This window comes from Lontra canadensis, unplaced genomic scaffold, assembly GCF_010015895.1.
Source record: "Lontra canadensis isolate GAN:19392208 unplaced genomic scaffold, GSC_riverotter_1.0 scaffold5, whole genome shotgun sequence".
Classification (NCBI taxonomy): domain Eukaryota; kingdom Metazoa; phylum Chordata; class Mammalia; order Carnivora; family Mustelidae; genus Lontra; species Lontra canadensis.
In genome coordinates, this window is record NW_022630999.1 from 14,469,218 (window position 1) to 14,491,884 (window position 22,667).

At 46.9% G+C, this 22,667-nt stretch overlaps 1 protein-coding gene across 2 annotated transcripts in view; it reads right to left on the bottom strand.

Moving 5' to 3' along the window:
• LOC116864169 (chondroitin sulfate proteoglycan 4-like) overlaps positions 1 to 21,738 on the bottom strand; it is a 65,904-nt gene extending 44,166 nt beyond the window's left edge. The window contains exons 1-4 of one of the 2 annotated variants that reach the window (XM_032851473.1): positions 21,720 to 21,738; positions 16,646 to 16,725; positions 5,012 to 5,175; positions 1,101 to 4,670 (exon numbers count right to left, since the gene is read on the bottom strand). In XM_032851473.1, the coding sequence (XP_032707364.1) occupies positions 1,101 to 4,670; positions 5,012 to 5,175; positions 16,646 to 16,664 (3,753 nt within the window). In that variant the 5' untranslated portion in view covers positions 16,665 to 16,725; positions 21,720 to 21,738. Of the gene's footprint in view, positions 1 to 1,100; positions 4,671 to 5,011; positions 5,176 to 15,903; positions 16,000 to 16,645; positions 16,726 to 21,719 lie in introns of those variants that run through there. The other variant, XM_032851471.1, reaches the window with a different exon arrangement.
• Positions 21,739 to 22,667: the final 929 nt, after the last annotated feature.

The following is a 22,667-nucleotide window of genomic DNA, read 5'->3' on the forward strand; positions in this document are numbered from 1 at the left end:
AAATAAAATGGTGTAAGGACAAGGAATAAAAGATGGTTGAAGAAGCAGAAGTTGAATCACTTAAATTGCAAGACTTTAGAGGAATTTTTTCTCTCCCCTTTTAACTAGCTCAGCATTTTCTATATATATTTAATTTATTGATTCAGCAAAACCCATCTCAAAGCAGTCATTGTTACTGATTTAGAGTCACTGAACTACAGACGCCCCCTTGTGGTGAAACATAAACTCTCCAAGAGCCTAAAAAAGGACTGAGAAATGCTGGGGAGGCCCATTATTTCCTTAAGCAAACTCATTCAGTAAATGCTTCTGATTTGAGTTCACTTCCTCTTGATGTTATTGGCTGCATTTAGCAAACAAGTAAACTCCTTTGCTGTCCTGAGGGTAGATTTACAACAGCCTGTATTTGTGGCCAGCTGTCATAAATCATAGTTTACAAACCCTGTACAGGATTACCCTAAAACAAACACTCTCTCCTAACTGATCAGCAGGGCTTTGCCTGCTGGAAGCTTCTAAGTAGGAGCCCCAGGAAACCAGGTAGTTTCTGGTGTAAGGTCACACCCTTGGTATTCCTGTAGTCTGTGCCAGTTTTATCCATCCATTTCAGGAAACAAAATGAGGCTAATTCAGAGCTAAGGAAATTAACTGTGTAAGATAGCATCTTCTGCTGTTTTAGGAATCCTTTTCATGTTTAAGCTGCTCTAAATTTATATACCCTGCTTCATCACATCACAAATGTAACCCTGACCAAATGAAATATTGGTAGTGTTTCTATAAAAAATGAAAAAAAAAGTAAAGATCTCTTAATTTACTATAATATGTACATCATCTCCTAATTTCCAGTTCATCCTACATGAAACAAACATACATATTGTGTGCTGGTGTGCACTTGGCCTTAACGTAAGGCTTGGTCACTTATATTCCAACTATAGCACTATCAGTAGTGTCAGAATCATGAAACCTTCCAGCTTATCCTTTCGATGGCATTTACATTTGGAAAAAAAGTCATTCTGAATACCAGGGAGAAATCAACACAAAAATAGCTCTTAGAAGCAGATTACTCTGGGAGAAAGAGAATGCTCAGTGGTAGGACAGTTACCTACCTGGAGTCTTCCTCTATTCAGTTTTACTGGTTTTCCTTCTTCAACTATAAGGGTTTTGATGAGTGGAACTTGGGCACGATGTTGGTGGCTTTCCGAGTACACTCGTACATAGACGCCCACATCTATATGTATCTCCTTAACTTTCACTGTCAGGTTGAACACATCAGAGTTGCCGCTGCCGTCATGCCTATAAATCACATGTCCCCGCTTCAAGTCATGCTGGGAAAATGAGCGGGACACTGACTGGTTGACTAGCACTCCACCATGCTTTGGGGGCTGTAGCACGTGGAATTCGATCTCGTGGTCTGTTCGGACATCTTGGTTTGTGGTGACACTGAGGTTGGATGCTGTGAGGCTGCTGTCCTCTCCTCTTTGTACAACCAGCCCTGTGTTATTGGCTACCTGGATGTAGGGGTCTGACACACTGACTTCAAGAAGGGATGATGTATAATGGACACCATCTGTCACAAACAGCACAAAGCGGGCGGAGTCTGCACCCCGATGTCTGAAAAGCACTCGCCCTTCCCGCAGGTCGTCTTGCCTGAACTGGTAGAGTTTCTGAGTGACATCGCTGGCTCTCACCAGGTCCCCGTTTGGGATGCCCCGTCGGGTGTAGAGCAACTGGCCATCATCAAAATCTGAGTCGGGGTCATGGTAACAGAGATCTGCCAGGGTCAGTAGGCGCTGGCCATTCCTTACAACACAAAAGACTTTATCTACCACACGTACTGGTTTCTCATCATTTTTTAACTCTACAGAAATGCCAACTTTGATTTCTGTAGATAAATGTTCTGCGTCAAGATGCCTGACCACTCCCTCTTGGCCTGGTCCCATGGCGGAGGCCACAAGGAGGAATTCATCATGTTGGGTCTCAGAGTCATCGTGGACATACATCAGCCGCTTCCCCACTATGTCTTGATCAGTGAACGTGGTGATATTGTCATGACTTCCCGGAGGGTCTGAAAAGTTAACCAGTTTCAGCTTCCCATGTTGAGGACTCTTGGTGATTATATATTGGAAGGTCTGATTGTCCAGTGTTTGAGTGAATAATTCCGATTTCGTAATTAATTTCCCTTCTCCTTCTTTTACAGATAACCCTCTGTTAGTTACAATAATGCGGGTCCTGTCTGCTTCAAAGTTTATTCTGAAAGTGTAACTTTTGGATTCTATGTGCTTTGCAACAATCAAGAACCTAAAGATATCTTCTGTGTCTTCCCTAGGCCTCTCTCGTGGCTCATAACTTATCTTAGAGTCTGCAATGTCTTGCTGGCTGAAAACGGAGTTTGTTTTTAGAACTTTATTGCCAACTAGCAATTTTCCTTTCTTAGGTGGTGTCAGTAACTTAAAACGCAGTTCTTTCTGAGTTACACTCATACCCTCTGTCACAGCCTGCAAGTGGTCAGAGTTCAGTACTTGTCTGCTCAGCTTACTGACCTCAAGAGGAACATTTTTCAGAAGTACAAACTTTAGCCAGTGTACGGTAATGGGAAATACCAGCTCTTCACTGACTTTCCCTTCTATGTTCACTTTAAATTTAAAGTGATCTGTAACATTTTCTGGCTGTAGTTCTTGAAATGTGCTATGGTACCGGACCCGACCCCGATCAATGGAACGTTGAGAAAAGGTACTAACTTGTTTCCATTCACCCCTTGACCCCTGCTGCTGAATCTGACCAAATTGGGGTGGATGAGTGATAGCATAGCGGGTCTCCATCTCGTGGGGTTCACCATTAACCTCCACCGATAAGTTACTCCGTGTAATCAGAACCACGCCCCCCTGCTGGACAACTACCCCGGTTCTAAAAGCCACTTCAAAGTCCCAAGGAACAGCCATGACCCGTAACACTACGGTATTGCTAACCAGATCTCCATCGCTTGCTCTCAGAAGGATCCGGGAGTTCCGATGACCTCTGTGCACATAGAAAATGTTGCCATCTCTTAAATCCCCATGCGTAAAACCATTAATGGCTTTCCCAGGACCATTGGTGTTTTCTAAAAACCCAGCGTCTGAATTGAAGTTGCCAAGAACTGAGAAACTAAGACTCAAGGAATCTGAGTCAGGGTCTGACACGTGTATTACATTTGGAGTCAGTCGTTTCTTAGAATTCTCAAACAGGAGGAGCAAGTTTCCTTCAGGGAGCTTTAGGACCGGGGCATCATTTACTGGAAGGACAGTAATGTTAAACACATATGGAACATGTCCTTGCAGATACAATGGTATTTCCTTCCTGCTCTTGGATGAGACTGAAAATGTAAAAAAATCCCTAGGTTCTTCTGAGCCATCATGGACATACCAAATTTTCCCTTGCCCCAAATCTAGCATAGTGAAAGCCTCCTCCATTCCCTGTGCAGGCGGAACATCGATTTGAAGGAACCCATGCAGGGGCATTTCCTCTATTTTAAATAGTATTTCAGAAGGATGGATGCCCACATCTTCGGATGCCACAACCACGTTCATGTGCCTTTGTTCCAGTAAGGCTCGCCCACCTTCTTGGACCTCCAGGTTATTCAGACTTAAGAAATAGCTACTTGCCTGGTGAAGAAAAGGCTTGCGTGCCTCGGGGACCGTAGTGGAAAGGGGAACTTCTGAACGAAGCAGGTTTTCTGCTGTCGTTATGAAAGGGTTTTCATTATCACTACTCTGCAATTTACACCCGGAGGCTACATCTTTAGACACAAGGGCATTCTTTAATGCTCTCTTTTCTGAGTTGGCTTCCAAGCCTCTTAAGCACCCTTTGAAAGAGATTCCTCGAGGAGATTTCCTGGGCACAGAGGCAAGTTCTAACTTCTTAACTTCTTCTCCCTTACGGTTATCAAGACCTCCCACGAAGAGAGGACCTTCCGATACAAATGGTTTGCTTTGCAAGGGCAGCAACGCTCTCACCCCTTGCTCATCCACCATCAGGTCCAGATACCGTTCTGTGAGTCTGAGTTGAATAACATGCCACTTGTTGTCACTAACTACGCTTAAAGAAGAGAGCTGGGTGTTACTTTTGCTCCTTCCTACATGAGCCTTCAACATACCATTAACTATTTCCAAAGCAACAAAATTTCCTTGTCTACCTGGCTGAAACAAAAGCAAAGCTTGTTGACTTCCAGTCTGCAAAGCAAATTCCAACAGCCCTTCCCCACGCACCCTCCATTCTGGGAAGGTGACGTAGGATCTGGAGCTAAAGAAATTGATGGCCTCATCCTCTCCTGCAAAAAATTCATCACTGCATCCTAGTGACACCTCATACACCTTCTTAAAACCAGGGTAAGACCTGAGGGATGCGAGGATCTCCCTCTGGTTAAATACCACACCCTCCATACATCCACGGAAACCGGGAAGCTCTCCATCCAGGTAAGGGAGGTCAAGTTCACCATGGCTTGCTATGTAGATTCCATGTTGAAAGTGCAAACTGAGCGTCCCACCAGTGATTTGGCCAGTTGTCTCATAGTGTTTGTCGATAACCAGAGAGATAGTGTTTTTAACATAGTACAGTTCCACTAAATGCCAATTCAAGTCATCCACACGAAGCCTTTGCTCAGAAAGGAGCACTTGTTCACCTGCACCCAAATTCACCCTCACCTGAAAGAGAAAGAATCATAATTAATCAGTCTCATCTGGTAGTATCTTACTGAGAAAACAGGGCCATCCACAGAGAGAGAGAGAGAGAGAGAGAAACTTGGACTTGAAATAAATTTCCGCAGGTATGGACTACACAATGAGGCTTAAAAATTTCAGAGTCAGAATATTTCAGGCATGCTGGTAAAATCAGAGGCTATCCCAACTTTTCAAATGGTACACATTTTTATTCTAGTAAAGTAACAGGAATAAAATGGATAGGTATTTTGTTCTCTTTCTCTCTCATGGGTTTTCCTCCAGTAATTGAAAACCCACACGTTTTTAAAGATTTAAGAAAATCTTACCCGTAAGTTTCCTGATAGAAGTTCTATTATACAGTAGTCATTTTTCCCAGCTGCAAGGAAAAGTAATCCCTGCGGTTTGCTGGTTTGAAATTTTAATTGAAGAGATAACTCGGGCAAAACTTCGATGATGTTGAGCTCCACATAGCTTTCACCATAAAAAGATGCTAGGGGAAAAATTCAATAAGGAGTATAAATGAGTAAATTCATTACACAATGACAATTCCACTTTAGAGTGTCTTCTCCCTTCAGGGACTGACCCTGCTGAGGAAAGCTGCCCTGCCAAAGGCCATGGCCAGTTCCTGGGGTAGCCCACAGTTCCAATGTGGGTGTACAAAGGTTCAGTGTTCTCTTGCCCCAACTCAAAACAGTCTGATGGGTCAGTCTCTCTTCAGAACTCTCAAGAAGGGTGGTCAAGGCTTCTGTTGAAACAGAATTGCAAGTCTACTTCTCCATGTACCCAATCCCGCTTCCTTCCCTGTCACAGGGATAATCCCACACCACTGGTGGTGAACTGGTGTAAGAGGAGAAGGGACCACATTATTCAGCTATAAAAGATCAAGCCATGAAAGATACAGGGCAAATAGTAGCTATGAAGACTATGAAATTGGCTGTCTATTGCTAAATTTGAATAAAGCTTTGGAAAAAGAGAAGGAAAAGCTAGGAGAGATCTGCTGACAAGTGTGAAATCAAGAGGGTTTCTGTGGTAGCATATAGAGTCCCCCTTTCCTATAGCAGGAGACCAGTGGAAGGTAAGCTCCAACAAAGCTAAGATCCTGGCTGGGAAAGAACAGAACCTTGACATAAGGAACTGGAGACATCTGGGTTGATGTATTCAAATACCTTGGGTCCCTGGTTCTCTCTGGACCCTCTTAGCCTACAGAAGTGGCCTATTTCCCTATTAAAATTGGCGTGCCCTTGGCTGGAAAAGGATGCAGAGGCTTCTCCCCACAAGCAGCACTTGCCCTCTGAAGATACACCCCCATGTCTCCTCCTGGCCACTTGACCAAAAACAAAGGTTAAGTCACAACATAACCTGTGTGGGGACATGTTGGGCTTGATAGGGGTGGAAAAGGACCTAGACCCTAAGGTAGCTGTAGGACCTCTTCAGGTGTATTCTACTCCTGATAGCTTCCAGAACAGACATACGACTGAGGGTGCCTGATCACGGGGGCACAGCGTGAAGCTGGATAAGGAAGAGTTTAGATTTGGGGGAATTCTCCAAAGGTACTGGATGTAACACCCTGGCAAAGACTACCAGAAATGGTGTGAACTCACTGCTAAAGTGGCTCCTAGATGCATAGAAAATGCGAGACATTTTCTGTCTCACACTGTGAGACAGACACGACAGAATTACCATGACAGATGGATGAGAGAGATGAAAGTGGTACTTCCGGGATTGAGCATAAATAGGACCAGAAGGCACAAGCAAGCGCACAAGATGGCAGCCCAGAGCTCCATCATCACCCTTCTCGCGCCAGCACCTTTCCTCAGCTCACGCATATGGCTGCATGGGCGAATCCGTGGTGCCAGCTGAGGGAGAAACAGAACACCTGAGCAAGGTTCACCAATGAATCAGCTTCATCCAACGCGAGCCTGATGAGAACAGCCGCCAACTGCACCATAGCTCCCCTTAGCGGTGACCATGAAAAACAGCAGCAAGAAAAAATGCAAGTGGATAGAACTTTGGGTAGAATGCCTCATCATCCACACACACAGAGAGAAGTGGACTGAGGTTCAGATAAATAAACACTGATCGAGAGTGGCAAATGGCCTGGACAGATGGTCAAGAGCCCAGGATGCAAAAGACTCAAAGAGAAGGAACAAGGAGGTCTGGATTGATGCAGGTGACCTCTGCCCCCCCCCATAGGTTGGCACAGCAGGAAGCCATGGTGCCAGGGAGGGAGACCCAGTAGTCTGGGCTCTCTTACTGAGGCTGAATGCCCAACAGGCCTCCAACAGAGTCCAACACCCATCCCCAGTGTGTTACTATTCCTTGAAGAGAGACCAGTCCACTCGGTGTTGAGCTGACTTCAGTGAAACCCTTTCTTTTTTAGACTGGCCAGTGATTCATTTCAAAAAAATAAAATAGCCACATATTCTGGGTATCTATGTGCTTTTCTTGCCTCAGATAGCACCATTATATGAAGAGCTCACGGGGTGTTTAATCCACTAATAGGGGAAGCCAAATAACATCACATCAATCAAAGACATGTCCTTTACTCCAAGGAAGGTGTGGTAACGTGCCCAAGACCATAGGATCCACTAGTCCCATCATTTATTACACGGCTGAGGCTGGGGCCCCGAAAGAGTGCTAGAACAATCTGATGAAAGTACAGCTGAATCACCAGCGCAGAAGTGAGACTCTAATGGAGTGAGGGTCCGTCCTCCAAGACTTGAAGTGAAAGATATTTACATGGTCTTTAAAGATCTTTAAACACCTCCTGCTGTATCTCCAGGAGGTGTAATATGTGGGTCTAAGAACAAATGTCGGTCCCTAAGAACAGTCCTGGATAAGGCTCCTGCATGATTGTCTCCATCTCAGATTCTGCTTCCTGAGGAACCCACTCTTCAATGTCTGCTTCTCTGTTCCTACAACACTCTGCGTATTCCTTTATTCCAGCATTCACCATGTTGTACTGAAATTCCTTGCTTATTCATTGATCTTCTGGAATAGTCCATGAGTTTCCTGTGATCAGGGGCCATCTCTCTGTTTATCTTCGCCTCTCTAATACCTAGCACAGTGCCTGGCCACAGGGGGCATAACAGGTTCTGTTGGTAGCCCACTGAGATCCCTTTTAACAAGCTGGTATAACCATCCTCCCGCTGTTTCACTGTGTTATCCAGAAATTTCAGTGAAATTATACCCCCTGTCCTAAAGGGGGACCTATAGCCAATGACTGACTGAAACAGATGTATAAAATATGTAGAGCTCTGTGCTGCCATTCATATCCTAGAGCTCTCTCTGGGATCAGGCCAAGATTAGGTCAGGTAAACCCAGATCTTTGCTTGGTTTCTTCTCCTGCCCAATCCTGCTTCCTTCCTTCCAGCTCTCTCCTGGCCACCTCACTCAGCATTTTACTTTCACAAGAATCCCTGCCTGTGCGGCTCTCTTTTGGGAACCCAATCTAAGATAGGTAGCAAGCAAGCATTTAATGAACAAAACTACACTAACCTAAGAGACCCTCATTTTATAGTTGAGTAAACTCAGGCCTAGAAAAGCTTAGGGACTTATGTAGAGTCAACAGGTAGTTCAAAACAGAGCTAAGACCCAAACCCTGCATTCCCCACCTCAGATCCCCTGTTTTCACCAAGATAGAAGCTGATACAGAGACAACTACGATCTCTACAAACTTTCTCAGGTAGGTATAAAAACACTTTTCTAGTTAAAAAACAGCCATCAATAATTAAATTCAGGAAAACAAGAATGCAGCAATGAAGTAAAAAAGATGAAACAAGCATTTATAAGCCCACGAGCTCTCCTACCTAGTGTATATGGTCCTGGCCTTCTGGTTACTGAATCCCCTCACTCTGATTTTTGACCGACTTAGAGGCTGTATTGTTAAGCTCTCAAAACCAGGAAATGTTTTCTAAATAATAAAATCTACTGCTGAGAATGACTAAGTAATATTATATTTTCCCACAGTTCACCTTCCTGGCACTAAATCAATTCCAGGATCAGCTGGTGGCTAGAAATTTCCATTGCCTCAGGGGAAAATCAAGGAAGCAGGTTTAAAACTTCTGGTCTGACAGCCTGAAGCCAGTTGCGTCCTCACAGATCTCCAAATGGATCTCAAATTTTATGGCTTCTAGTAAGTGCCTCAAAATAACTATAAGAAGGCAATCGAAACACAAGAAAAACTGGGTCACAGAAGAAGAAAAGTGATCTCCACCTACAGCAAAGGAAAAGGTGTGATTATATAGGTAGGACAAGTCAAGATGAACAAAAATCAGAACAACTTCCTGGTTTTATGTGCTTATGTAAAAGGTGACATGGCTGAATGGAAGCCAAAGTTTGGCAATAAGGTGGGTAAAAGACTTTCCAGGGAAAAGTAAACATTTCTATTTCTCTATCATTTCTCCTGTGGTGCGGGGTTGGGCGGGGGGAGTAGGTATTTGATTCATTTTATTTACCTTAGAAATAGTTACTACTACCCCCCCCCCCCCAAACTACAATTTCCTGTTTTTGTTGGTTGGATTCCAGTTTTGCTTCTTTGGGAATACTCTGGTTTACTATTTCTTGAGCACCTACTGTGTGCCAAGTACTATCGGGAGTTGGAGGCAGGAAGTTACTGAGACTAAGGGGGTTTGCGGGCTCTCCGAAGAGAAAGCTGCTCGGAAGGAAGAGTATATCCAATCCAGGCAATATTAATTGGGCAGTTGGTACAAGAGCGGCTTGTTTGGGGCCCCGCTGGGGTAAGAAGGAAGGAGCCCTGTGCCTAGGAAGTGTCTCTCCCTAACAGAGTAAGTGGCCCATCCGACGCGTACTTCCGCTGTCCACAAATATAGCAAATAAACCACAAACATGGGGACTGAAAGGTGAATGACACAGACTGCCAATCAAGCAATTAGAGTGCCTGGGAAATGGAGAGCACAGCAGAGGCTCTCGGCCTAGCCCAGGGGGTGGATGGACTGAGGGTGTTTCCAGCAGCAAGACAATGGCTTCCAGAAAGACCTAGTGAGGGACAGATATGAGCAAGAGGAAATAAACGAGGGGAGAGATAGAGAAAGAGACCAGGGACTGTAAAGATCCAAAGGGGAGAGAGAGAGGAGAGAAAGAGACCAGGGACTGTAAAGATCCAAAGGTCCAGTCTGGCTGAGCACAGTGTGTGGGGAGAGGGGGCCCCTGGGGGCGGGGGACAGCCAGGGTGAGTGCTGCAAAGTTGGGGGGAGGGGGCAAATGGTGAGACTACAAAAGGCCTTCTCTGAACTGTCAGTTTAAATTGGTGACTCCTTTCGAGGCCCTTATCATAAGCTCTAGTTACCTTCTTTATTTGCTTCCTGGGTTATTACCCAGCTCCAATCCCACACCATCCCGAACAGAATGTGAGGTTTTGAGGGCAGAAGGCTTGGCTAGTCTTGGTCACTGCTCAGTCCAAGATGCCTACAGGAGCGTCCGGCACACCGGAGGCACACCATAATGGCAACTTTGGAAGCCAAGGGAAGGGTTCAAACTCGGCTCAAAGAGAGCCATAAAAGGATCAAATAGGGAAATGCCGTGCCCAGATTGCAATTTAGATGACTCTGGCTGAAGGGCAGAAAATGGGCTCAAAGGCAATGGTAGGGAGTAGGGAAGCAGGCAGGGGGAGAAGCAGGTGGGTTCAAGAGATATTTTAAAAGCTGGACTGTCTAGGAGGGAAGGGAAGAGGTCGGGGGGCAATCGAGATGATTTTCCGAATTTCCGGCTGGGTATCCACCTACTGAGAGAGAAGTTTCGGTTTTGTTTTGCTTTGTTTTGTTGGCACATATATGATGAGAAACTTTCAATGATTGTTTGGGGAGTAAACGGCTGACTGAGCAACCGGATTCCCCACTGGCAGAGACCCACGAATGGGGTGGGGTCGCCTTACAAACCAGCTAAGAAGGTTGTAGCTTATTCTGCACACTGAGGGGAAGATCACAGTTTTTAGTGGGGAGGAGACACATCAGTTCTGGATTTTAGAAAGATCGACCTGGTGAGTGTGTGAGGGCAAAGCCAGAGTGAGATAGAAACTAATCAGGAAAGTACTCCCAAAAAAGAGATTTCAGAACTGTCCGCTTTCCCTGAAAACTAGAGCTGCCTTTTCATAATAATCCTATCGTGGACAATTTTATACTGTACGTTTTTATGCATCGCCTTTCTTCCAAACATATTCTAAAGATGATATATCATAAGTGTAGAAGCTTACTTTGAAAATTAAAATACAAAACCACAAAAACAAACTTCTCTGTTAAAGCGTTTGCATTATACAAAGTCCTAAGCTGAGGTGCTAGGGAGGGTCAACGTTATAAAGCAGCTCTTCCTCACACTGACCCTGCAAGGCGAGTCACTGCGCTTGGAAAGAAAAGCCACACTTTCACCTCACAAATCTGCTCTGAGGAACGTCTACAGTGCTTTACTGTGGCACTGACGTTGCATGCTTTATCAAACCGAGGCCAAATATTTATCAAGTGATATCGAACCATCCAGAATTCATTCTGAGAAAGAAGAAAACTTCCAACTATGAAATTAAACATTTACCACGCCTGAGAGGCCCAACCTCCTCGGTTCGTTAAAAGCAAACCCAACAAGGGACGTCCTCAGAGTCTCTCCCACAAAACTCAGGTCCACTAATACAGAAGGCAGGTGACAGAGTCAGTGAGCAAAGAGGTATTGGCTCCGTGGTCGCAGGATGGGCAGTTGCTTAGTCGGCTTAGGGGGTGACAGGGGCCTCTGGCACCACATCTCTCGGCCAAACGTGTTGCTGGCCCCATGGGAGAGGGCGGGGAGGGAGTGGGCTGCGTGGGCCACTGGGACGATGCAAATCTGGGGTCTGCAGGTGGGGCCAGAGCAATCTGGGGCCTGGAATTCTTCTTGCAGAACGGGACTCACCACATTCTCACTTTTTGTTCCTTGCCCAAACATGAATCTCCATGCCAGCTGCTCAGGTTGCAAAGAGAAACCCAACCCATGCCCGGCGCTGAGCTCCTCTGGGGTGGGGGGCATTCTCTGCCTTACAGCTGCTGCCTAAGGTCACGCAGACGGGGGACCCGCACCACTCCAGGGGGAGCTATTCCTGTAGGCTTCGTAGCTGCCCCTAGCACCGCTGGAATGAAGCGGGGAGGCAGTCCTGACCCCTAGCTGGGTGCTGGTTGAGCTGACAGCGCCCTCTTTAGTGACACAGAGCCCACATCCTAGCTTAGAAGCACTGCATGCGGCCCTTGTGAACAGCTGTGTTTGTTCCCCTGCCCCTCAGTTCCTCTTGCTGTTGCAACAAGTTACCTCAAATGTAATGTCTTAATATGACACCAATCTATCGCTTTACCATTCTGGGGACTAGTTAGTCCAAACACAGGTCTCACTGAGCTAAAATCAAGGTGTCTGCAGGGCTACATTTTTTCTTCTGGCAGTTGGAGGAGAGAAATCGGTCTCCTGGCCTTTTGCAACTTCTAGAAGACTGCCACATTTCTTGGCTGGTGCGCCCAGCCAGCAGTCACATCACTCCAGCCTCTGCTTCCAACACATCATCTTTTCCCTCTTACAACGCCCTGTGTTTGCTTACGGCCCACACAGATAAGCTGAGGTAACCCCTCAGCTCAAAATCCTTAATTGGATCACAGCTGGGAAGTCTCTTTTGCCACGTAAAGCAACATATTCTCTGTTCTGGACATTAAGAGTGAACTTGCTGGGGAGCTGCTGTTCTGCCTTCCACAGCCCCCAGGTGCATTGGGTCCTTCATTTAGGTATAGTCTAATGTATAGTCTAATGTAAGGTATAGTCTAATACCTGTCATTTCTAGGTATTAGACTATGTGCCAGGAATACGGAGGGGAATAAAGCAGAAGCATTGGGAAAGGCCCCAGAAGTAGAGGTTATGAGTCTTGGTTGTGCTTTGTATGGACCGTGCAGCTCTATTTTTAAAAATATTAATGACGGTATTTTAAATAAAAGAGATTATAATCGGGGCACCTGGGTGGCTCAGCGGGTTAAGCCTCTGCCTTCAGCTCAGGTCATGATCTCAGGGTCCTGGGATCGAGTCCCGCATCGGGCTCTCTGCTCATCAGGGATCCTGCTTCCTCCTCTCTCTCTGCCTGCCTCTCTGCCTACTTGTGATCTCTCTCTGTCAAATAAATAAATAAAATCTTTTAAAAAAATCTTTAAAAAAAGACAGATTATAATCGAACACCTGAATTTTTGGGCTTCCCTGCATGAACTGGAGGGGTACCTGTCCATTCCCACGGGGGAGGGGAGGGAATGGGTAGTGAGTGGGGCTGGGGCCACCAAGCTGGGTCCCTTCCTGCCGCACCAGCTGGTGCTTGGTTCACAGCGACACACTGGTCATGGTGAGCATTTGGGTCCGGACACCACAGCCTTAAGCAGAAATGGCAAAGTGGGAAGAAAAAAAAAAAAGAGAGAGAAAAGAAATGGCAAAGTGGGGTGCCAAGATATTCACTGTGGAACCTGAAGAAAATATTACAAATTCACAGCCTGCTTTAATCTAAAAAAAATAAGACTCTAGAACAATAAGAATTCTTTATTCGGCTCTAATTTACAGATTGATGGCTGTCCTGCCTCAGTTGCCCAGGTGAGACCAGGCATGTGTCTCACCTGCTGGGTACCAAGTCTCTCTGAGGGTGCAGTGGGAACTCTACAGGACAGAAAGACGGACACCGATGCCTCCCTCTCTTTTCCATTCACTGACACACCACACGTGGTATGCCTGGACAACTGAGCTTACAGTTGTTATTTCACTATAACTACACAAATCCTCACTAACAGGATCAGTTGCTCTTTAAAATTCCCACAAATAAGCCAGAAATTAAAAATAGAGAGAAATAATTCGAAGACCAGTAAAGGCAAAAGGAACTGGAAGGGCTGGCCTTTCTCCTCTTCCTATTCAAGTTCTTCATCAGCCCAAAGTCAAAGCAGTAATATTCTAATGAGATCTGATAAGAAGGTCATCAAAAATTGTTGAACTATTGACAACATGAGTCTAGTGCTGAGTACATGTTGTACGTGGAGAAAGTAGTTAGTGATAGCAGGATTGATATTTGATTTGCAAATAGGGATATGCTGAGAGCCAACGCTAAGACTATTCTTATTGAGACAGTATCTGTTTACCAGACAAAGTGGCTCCTTGCTGTGGCAAGACTCTCCAAGCTGAGGACACAATCAGTCCCTCAAGGACTGAGAGCAGAGCTCACCTACGTTTGACAATTAGATTTCTTCAAAGCAACAGGCTGAATCATCCAAAGAAGTCAGAAAGAAACCTAAAATTAGATCCCACATCTAGCTACTCAAGAAGATGTTCTTCAAAGTGCCCCAAAACAGCTTTTGATGAGACCACAGTATCCAATATTTGGGCTGCCATTAGAGCCACGGGTGAGGCAATACGTTAAAAATACAAGAGTCCTCCCTTACCTATGATTTCAGTTACCCATGGTCAGTCATGGTCCGGAAGCGGATGATCCTCCTTCTGACGTATCTTCAGAAGGTCAATGGCAGCCGAAAGCTACGTTACAACGCCTACGTCATTCACGTGGTTCATCTCATCACACAGACATCTCACAGCACCATGAGAGGGGTGAATGCAGTATAATAAGATATCTTGAGAGAGTGAGACCACGTTCATGTAACTTTTAATAGTCTATTTTTACAATTATTCTCTTACTATGCCTAATTTACAAATTAGATTTTATCACAGGTATATATTATAGAAAAAAACATAGTACATGTAAGGGTTCGATACTATCCATGATTTCAGAATCCACTGAGGGGCCCGGAATGTATCTCCTGTGGGTAAGGGGGAACTACTGTATATGCTATGGAATTCCAGAAACGTTTCCTATCTGCATTCTGTACCCCTCCATGGGTGTCTAATCCATTGGCTTTTAGCCTCATACCCAAGGTAATCACACAGGTGATGAGGAAAGAGGGTAATGAGTAGAAAAGGAGGGAAATGAACATTACTGAGCAGTTGTCTGACAGTAAGAAAGTCTTACACAGTATTTTACTCGAGCCTCTCTGAAGAAGTCAAGTATTTCAATTGCACAGATGCAAAATCAAGACCTAGAGAAGGAAAACTAAGACCTTCCCAAAGCCAGTCTGAGAACACAAGATGGCACCCGGGTTGAAGCCCTAGTCCATCTGACTCCAAAATTACCGACTTGGCCATCACCCTACACTGACCACTGGTTCAATCAAACCATTCCCTGCGCTCCCAGATCTCCCTGTTCTGCAACTGGAACCTTGCCTCTCAAAGCCACATCAAAGCTTCAGACTGCAGCCCCAGACCTCCAGTACTGCGTGCAATCCACCCTTAGGGCCATGCAGGAATCAGGGAAGGGGGAGGAAGATGGGAGAAGGTGCTTGGAAGGGCCTACACACAGGGCAGGGGGTGGGGGAGGGAGTGCTGCCGTCAGACCCCAAGCAACTGGGGTAAGAGTGAAGGGTCCATAGTACAAATGCCATCCTGGCTGGAACTCGACTCCCAAGCTCCTCGTGAAATCACGAGATGGTATAGGCAGCAATGGCACTATTTTTCTGTTCTATGCCTAAAATGAAGTAAATAAGCATTCAGATTTTAATCCGAATCCTACAAAGAGATACAAGGCCTTTGATTTATAATGTTTTATCTTTAAAAAGTCTCAGAGGACGTCTTTCATTAAACTACACTAAATTACAAGGAGCCAAGGAGGGCGAGAAGGCCCAAGTGCACGACTGGTTGTGTAAAAAGTCCCAATAATTAGCTTTCATTAGTAATCCTTCACTCCTGGAAAGCGCCATGGAAATGCAAAGCATTTCCAGTGACTGAGGTCCAGAAAATGTAGGTGAACTTGTGGAGGTACTTCTAGAACAACAGGCCAGGCCAGCAACCAAAGAATTCCGGGACGAGTTTAAGGCCCCACAGGCCGGCGCGTCGGGAGGGGCCCCCACCCAGGGACTCCCCTGGGCTCCCCGGAACTGGCGGGGCGGGCCTCGCGCGGGTGCGTGGGGTGGGGTGGCTGGAAGTTAACCGCGGCGGCGCCCACACCCCCACGCGGGGCCGAACAGTCTCCTCCCCGCCGCCCAGCCCAGGGACATCCGGCCCCGGAGCTCGAGTCGGGGTCGCCGCGCGGCTTCCCGGGGCCCCCTGGAGTCCCGAGAGGGCCCGCACCCTCCGCTGGCAGGCGCGGCGCGGCCGGGGAGGGGACGGGGAGGGGAAGTTGGGCGCGTACCTCCGAGCGCCCCGCGCGCCCCGCAGAGCCCCAGGCAGGCGGCGAGCAGGACGAGGCGGCGGGCCCCGAGCGGCCCCATCCCGCCACGGCGGCGCCGCGCCCGCGCTCGCACCCGGGCGGCGGCCCAGCTACCTGCGCCCGCCCCTCTCCGCCTCGCGGCCCGGGCTCGCAGCCCGGCCAGGGGGCGCCGCCTCCAGCCAGCGCGGGGGGCTGGGCCGGGGCGGGGAGAGCCATTTGCGACCTGCAGCTGTTGGCGCGCCACCGGCGCCCGCCCGGGCCGGGCCTCCTCCTCCTCCCAGGCCGCTGGCGAAACCGGGCCGGGGCGGTGGGGGGACAGGCGCCCAACGAGGCACCGAGGGCAAAGGGTTCGTGGCCCCCGCTCAAGCGGGCGACAGGTGTGGTGAGGTGACATGGGCCATCAGGAGGTGGTGACAAAGAGAGGCGGGGGAACGACTAATGGAGGAGGTGGGCTAGTTCCCCAGACCCGGCTGAGGGCGGGGGGCGGGGGGTTGTTCTGCCCTTTGCCGTATGTCCAGTGTATACCCTGCGCGTTAGCACCGGCAAATATGTGTTGGATGAACGACTCGGAGTGGGCGGTGATAAGATGACATAGTCTTTCCTTATCAAATGTGAACCTCGTTTGTATTTAAAGGACGGTCCCCCAGGTTTTTTCATTGGATTTTTTGGAGGCTCTGTCAGAGGAATTAATCAAGGCCCAAGGGTCGTGTGTGCAAAAACTCACCTTGTGGTTTGGGCCACATGTTCACAGGAAGAGCCTCCACCCGGGTATGAGGTTTCTGGTAAAATGGACAGGACCAAGATCTGACAAGAACAGGATTTGACCAATAAGAGCCAAGGGCCTTCTAGATCAACTTCTCTTTCCTATGAGGTTACGGGGCTCTGTTCTCTGCAAGGCTGGGGTTTGACAAAATGCTAACAAAAGGGCTACAAGGGCAATCAATGCCAGTGACGGTGTATTCCTGATAAAATTAAGGATGACTTCATATCCCTTTCCTTTCCTTTTTTAGTTCTGTAGTAAAGTGGGGTTTTGGTGTGTGTGTGTGCGCGCGCACGTGCGCGTGTTTAAACACAGAATCCAATTTGACCTTTTTGTCAGCAGACAATCTGTAATTTGTTTTACTTGGGAGCAGAGGTGTTTGGCCTGCTGAGCACCTCCTCCCCCCTTTCTCCTGGCAGCCTAGCCCTGCATCTCTAGGGGAACTGCTTCCTACTTCTTGCCCCTTTTCTGCCTCCCACACGCTGGCTCTGTCCTACCAAAGCGTTAGAGGTCACATAAGTCTGCCTGGGGCTGAGAAGCCAGTTCAGCTCCGACTGGACCAGGCATGCAGAATTTCTCCTGGCAGCCTCAGGGATGCACATAAATTTAAAATATAGGCGGTGCCGAACCAGATTCTCCAGAGAGGCTCCGGTGTGCACCAAGGACGCTTTATTCAAATGTCACCTCTGGTTAAGAACACAGGCCTGGTGCTTTAAGAGATCTGTGTGCAGATCCCAGCTTGGGTACTAGTGACACTGGTATGTGACCTTGGGCAAATCTCTCATTTGTCTTAACTAGGACACAACTTACTTGTGTGGTTTAGCTAGCTCATAAGGAGTGATTGTTGAGCATGAAACCTGGTACAAGGTAGGGAATCGCTGGCACTCTCATCATACCTGGGAGCCCAGTCTAGTCTGTGGGGCTTCTCTGGCTGGTTTCTGAGCATCCTTGGGAGACACACAGTCCTAAAAATGAGTCATCTTTGATCTGTCCTTCAGGATGAAGGACTGTCTTATTTTCCTTCCATGAGCTTAGCCATATGTACTGCTAAAGACTACTCATGTTATCCACAGAACAATTCTGATACCAGTTCTAATGTGTGGGCTTTTTCCCCTACCACCAAGCAATACTGACACCAGCTGGGTACCACTGGACTCAGTTCTGGCACTATCTTTATGAGATTCCACAGGTTAAGGACTCAGTTACACAGGACCGCCCTCCAGTTGAGATGCTAATCACAGGTCCAGATTGCTATGAGGCCTTCTGACTGGTTATAGATCAGAGGCTCCTGAAACTCCCCTACTTGGGATCAGTTAATTTGCTAGAGTGGCTCACAGGCCTCGGGAAACCAGTTTACACATTAGGTACTGGTTTATTATGTTGGGCAGCAGGAATTCGTGTTCCCTCAAAGGCCCTTGTAACTGGACTAAGAACCAAATAGACATGAGCTAGATTAACAGATTAAATTCAGATTTAATAGGTGTATATACGGGGAGTCCACAGAGACATGGAAATTCCAAAGACAGACAAAATGAAGTAGATATGTCATTCTGAACTAAGGAGAAGGGGGTAGAGATCTGGGATTTCAGAGGAAAGGAGACAGGTGCTCTTGTACCCCTGTATCCCAGCTACCCAGAGAGAACTTGGAAAAAATCAACTTGTAGTGATTAAGTTCTAGAACCTAGGTGAGGTTGGGTGGGCTGAGGTCCCGAGCCGATGACCAAGAAATAATTCTTGAGACATCTTTGGTACTGTTGGGTCCCCCAAAAATTGGGTACCCCAATAATGGGTCCGTGATTAAAGGAGCGAGACTGATACAAAGCGAAGGTCAAGCAAAGCTTTATTTCGCGCCAAGCATCAGGAATCAGACCTACCATCAAACAGACTGGTCGGAGCCGCCCCTCCAGAGAGGATGACCCCTCCCTGCTTTCCAGACTAACTTTTATAGAGCAAAGGCCATGTGGTTGGGCCTGGCCACACACAGGTGGCCAATGAGATTGTAACACACACACACAGGAAACTCCACAGTGACGCTAGGCGACAAATTGAATTACAATTTACCCTAGTAGACATTTGAACCAGCCTATCACACCTTGGTTAGGATTGGTGCCAATGGCTCCCAAAGAGCGGGGGCCCATACTCCTTGGTAGCTAGGAGACAGTATGCCCCCCCACGGATTGAATACCTCCACCTGGCCTGACCCACCCTTGTACTTGGACTTTGTTACCTGGGACTGGTTTCCCGGACTTGCTTTTAAATAAGTTCCCCTGGGGGGTGGGCAAGGTCAATTTAAGCTTTACAGCAAAATGGCAGTTCAACCGGGGTGGGGCCGCTCTTGCTAAATAGGCCCTTACAGTGCAAAATGGTGGTTTATTAAAGCACGGAGACAGGACCTGTGGGCAGGAAGAACTGCTGCCCCGGGTTGTGACAGATGGTAGGTTATGTACCTTGCGGTTGGGGGAAGGTGAGGGGAAGGGAGGTTTCATATGCTAAAGAGGGCCTACAAAGTGCTGGGATACCAGTGGCACATGGAATCCTTCCAGTTTACCAGCCTAGAAACTCTCCTTTTGGGTTTTCGTGGAGGCTTCATTACATAAGCATGATTGATTAAATCATTGGCCCTTAGTGATTGGATTCAACCTTTAACCCCTCTCCCCTCCTTGGAGGTCTGGGGATGGGACTGAATGTTCCTACTTTCTAATCACACAATTGGTTCCCTTGGCAACCAGCCACTACCTTTAGTTTACCCGAGGCTTTCCAAAAGTCACCTCATAAACATAACAAAAGAGGTGTTTTTGTTTTTGTTTTTAAAGATATTCTCTTCACTTAGGAGCTCCCAAGGGTTTTAGGAGAAGCAAAAAAATAAGACAAAATATTAATTTCTTATTATAAATCATAAATCACACCACGTTCGTAATTTCTGGCATTACCCCATTGCCCATAGTAGTTCTGATTTTTTTGAGGTTGAAGAGTCCTAGACCCCATGGGTGGGAGTCCCTGTAGCTCTGGCTCTAGTTGCTGTGGCCAACACTCAGAGGTTAAGCCTCAGCAACAAGAATTATTCTATTTGGGTTTTAATCTGAATACTGGTTCACTCAAAAATAAAGGTATAAAGAACAGAGAATAAACAGAATATAAAGTTCAGTGTTCACTGAACTCTGTCTCCTGGATTCAAAAGGCACAGGAAGATGAATTCAAGCGTCTACTGTCAAGGTTGTGGCAAGGTAGAGAGAGGTGTAAGAAACATACAGCAGTAGTTTTAACAAAGGTAAATTAGGGCCTGGGCCAGTCTACTGGGCCCAAGATCCTCTTCTCTGAAACTTTCCATGACGCATATACTTTTGATGACATGACTGGTTTGAGCGGTCATCTCTGATTTAGCCAACTCCACACCTTCTGACCCCACAGAATAGAGCCAGGGTGAGTTCCTGATCTAAAGGGCAAACAAGAATATCAAAGGTGATACCCTCTCAAAACTTTCAACCAAGAGGAACTAAGAATACAATGAATTTGTGGCAGTTACGGGGCCAAGAGGTCATGTGGAGATAGCGCCTTAGTGAGCACCAACCAAAGACCCATGTCTACTGAAGTAATGGAAGAACAGAGGCTATGAGCCCAGAGAGAAAGCCACCTGCGTCTGTCTCAGTGTTTGCAAGAGGAGATTGGTCCCATGTCCCAGAGAAAAGCTGATTATGAGGGACAGCCAGAGCCACAGGCAATAGCTGTTAGTGGTTTCTCATTACCATGAAACCCAGATATGCCTCCTGAATTTTGTTTCCATGAAATTCTTCTGAGCTCTTCTGCTAAATCCACACTTTGCTGGAGCTAGTATACAACTCTAGCTTCACAAATCCAGGTGTGCATGAATGATCATTTTTCTTTATTTTTCCCAAACTCAGCTTGCTTTCAGTTTTGACTTCCCAGTTTGCTGTGGTGTATCTCAGTCAACTGAGGTTTTTGCGCCTGCGTCTCCCTCCCTAAGTTGTGTGGAAGTTCCGTGGGACTTATGTATAGTTCCAAGACATCAGGGGAGACTGAGAGAAGAGGCATGGTGGTTCGCTGCTCCTCAGTGCCCTTGTGGGGGTGACTTCTGAGACATTCCTCACCCCATGTGGCCTTTGGTTGTCAGTCTACACAGGCTTTATAGAGACAGTCTCAATCCCCCATGAATAGCTCTGTCAGAAACTTTTCTGTTTCTCCCAAGCCACTCTGAATGTTGTCAGCCAATCTGGGGCGGGACTCTTTGTGAAGCTGGGTAGGGCCTTGGCTGCCAAGACTCAAAATAAGCATTTTCTCTCCTGGTGTCTTACTGTCTTCTTGAAGCCCATAAAGCTCCATGTAGGGATTGTATGGCTTCCATGGGGCCCTGCCTTCCTTTAGGATCCACCAATGTCACCATTCTGGCCACTTCCCCTGATTATCCTGTCCCCCAAGGCAGGAAACCCTATTCATCTCAGTCTGCTGGGTGTTGAGAGGAGCATTATATAGACCAAGATGGAGTTCAGCCACTCAGCAGAATTGGATATGAAATCATGCGTGTGATTATTGAAAAATAAAGTTAGCATTCTTATAAATCTGAGATGCAGATCGGGACTTGTATCTGCCATATTCAGGAGCCCATCCAGGAGTGCTGAGAACTCTTATGGAACCCAACCTACTCCCAGATTAGTTTGAAGGTGATTAATTTGCAGCAGTTTCTTTGAGGCAATGGCTCTGATCTCAGCGGCGTTGATATTCGGAAATGAGGTGAACTCTGAGAAGTCACTGCTAACTTTAGAAACACCAGTCTTCAAAAGATCATCTCTGGATACTTGAAATCTCTTGGGAAGTCAAGAGAAAGAAAGAAGAAAGGGCAAATGCAACTTTGTGTGAGTTTGCCACAGAGATTAAATTCTCTGAGTTCTAGAAAGCTGCCTGAAGAAAGTGAGGGCCTCTGTCAAGGATTCTGAATTTCTCAAAGAGCAGAACCACCAAGCAGGGGGAGCAGAGGGATTCCAGCCAAACCAACTACCTCCAACAACGAAGAGGTTCTTCTTACCTTGCAAAACCCACACAGCTAAAGCCATACTCCTATACCACAGTGGCCTGGAGCTCATGCAGAGTCTCTCATCCAGGCCAGTGGAGTGCTCGGCTCAGCCTAAAGTGACTGTTTCAAGATAGATGTTCTGAGTAGAAAAGGGGAAATTTCTCCAAGTGGGAAAAGGCAAAAGGTTCTTGCTCTTCCTTGGTTGTAGAAAGATAAACACTTGATGGGAGTTTCTACGTCAGAGGAGAACCCACAGCTAATAATGTAGAAGCTGAGGCATGTTTGCGGGTGGTTGGCGGGGAGAAGCTTGGAAATTGGGGGACTGGAGCTGGGCCAGTCTGTCAGGAACCTAGGCCCATTCGGCCTTTTTCCGTGGGAGGTCAAGAACCCCCAAACCCAAGTTTACATACTAACTGTAAGGAGGGGGGGGCAACACAACTGAGCAGCAGTTGGGTAACAGCCCCATGATTTGTGGAGGTGGCTTTTCATGTAGGTTCTATAACCTCTGACTGGGTGAGTGGTGAAAGGTTCAAATCCCAGGTCCAGCGCTCAGTAGGGCAAGCGATTTAACCTACATACCTCGCTTTAGCATCTGAAAAATGGAAATGGTGAAATGAGACCGTCTACATAACATGCTTGGTCCCAGATAGGAAGCAGCATTTGGACTGCTAACTATACCTGCCCTTAAGCAAAGTGAGCTCTCCCTTCCTTGAAAGATTCTGTTCAAAGACGTGCAAAGACCAAGGGCAAAAGGAAACAGGTGGGTGTGGAAGGATGCAGGGATTTGTTTCATTTAAAAAAATTACTCCCCTATACTAGTTTGCTTGCCAGGAACAGAACTCCACTGAAGAGGCTTTAGATAGAACAAAAGGCCATAGATGATGGACGCGAGGGGGAAAGGGCCCTTTTTGGGGTTCGAGCTAGACTTTGACAAATGGGTTGATGGAAATGTCATGAAAA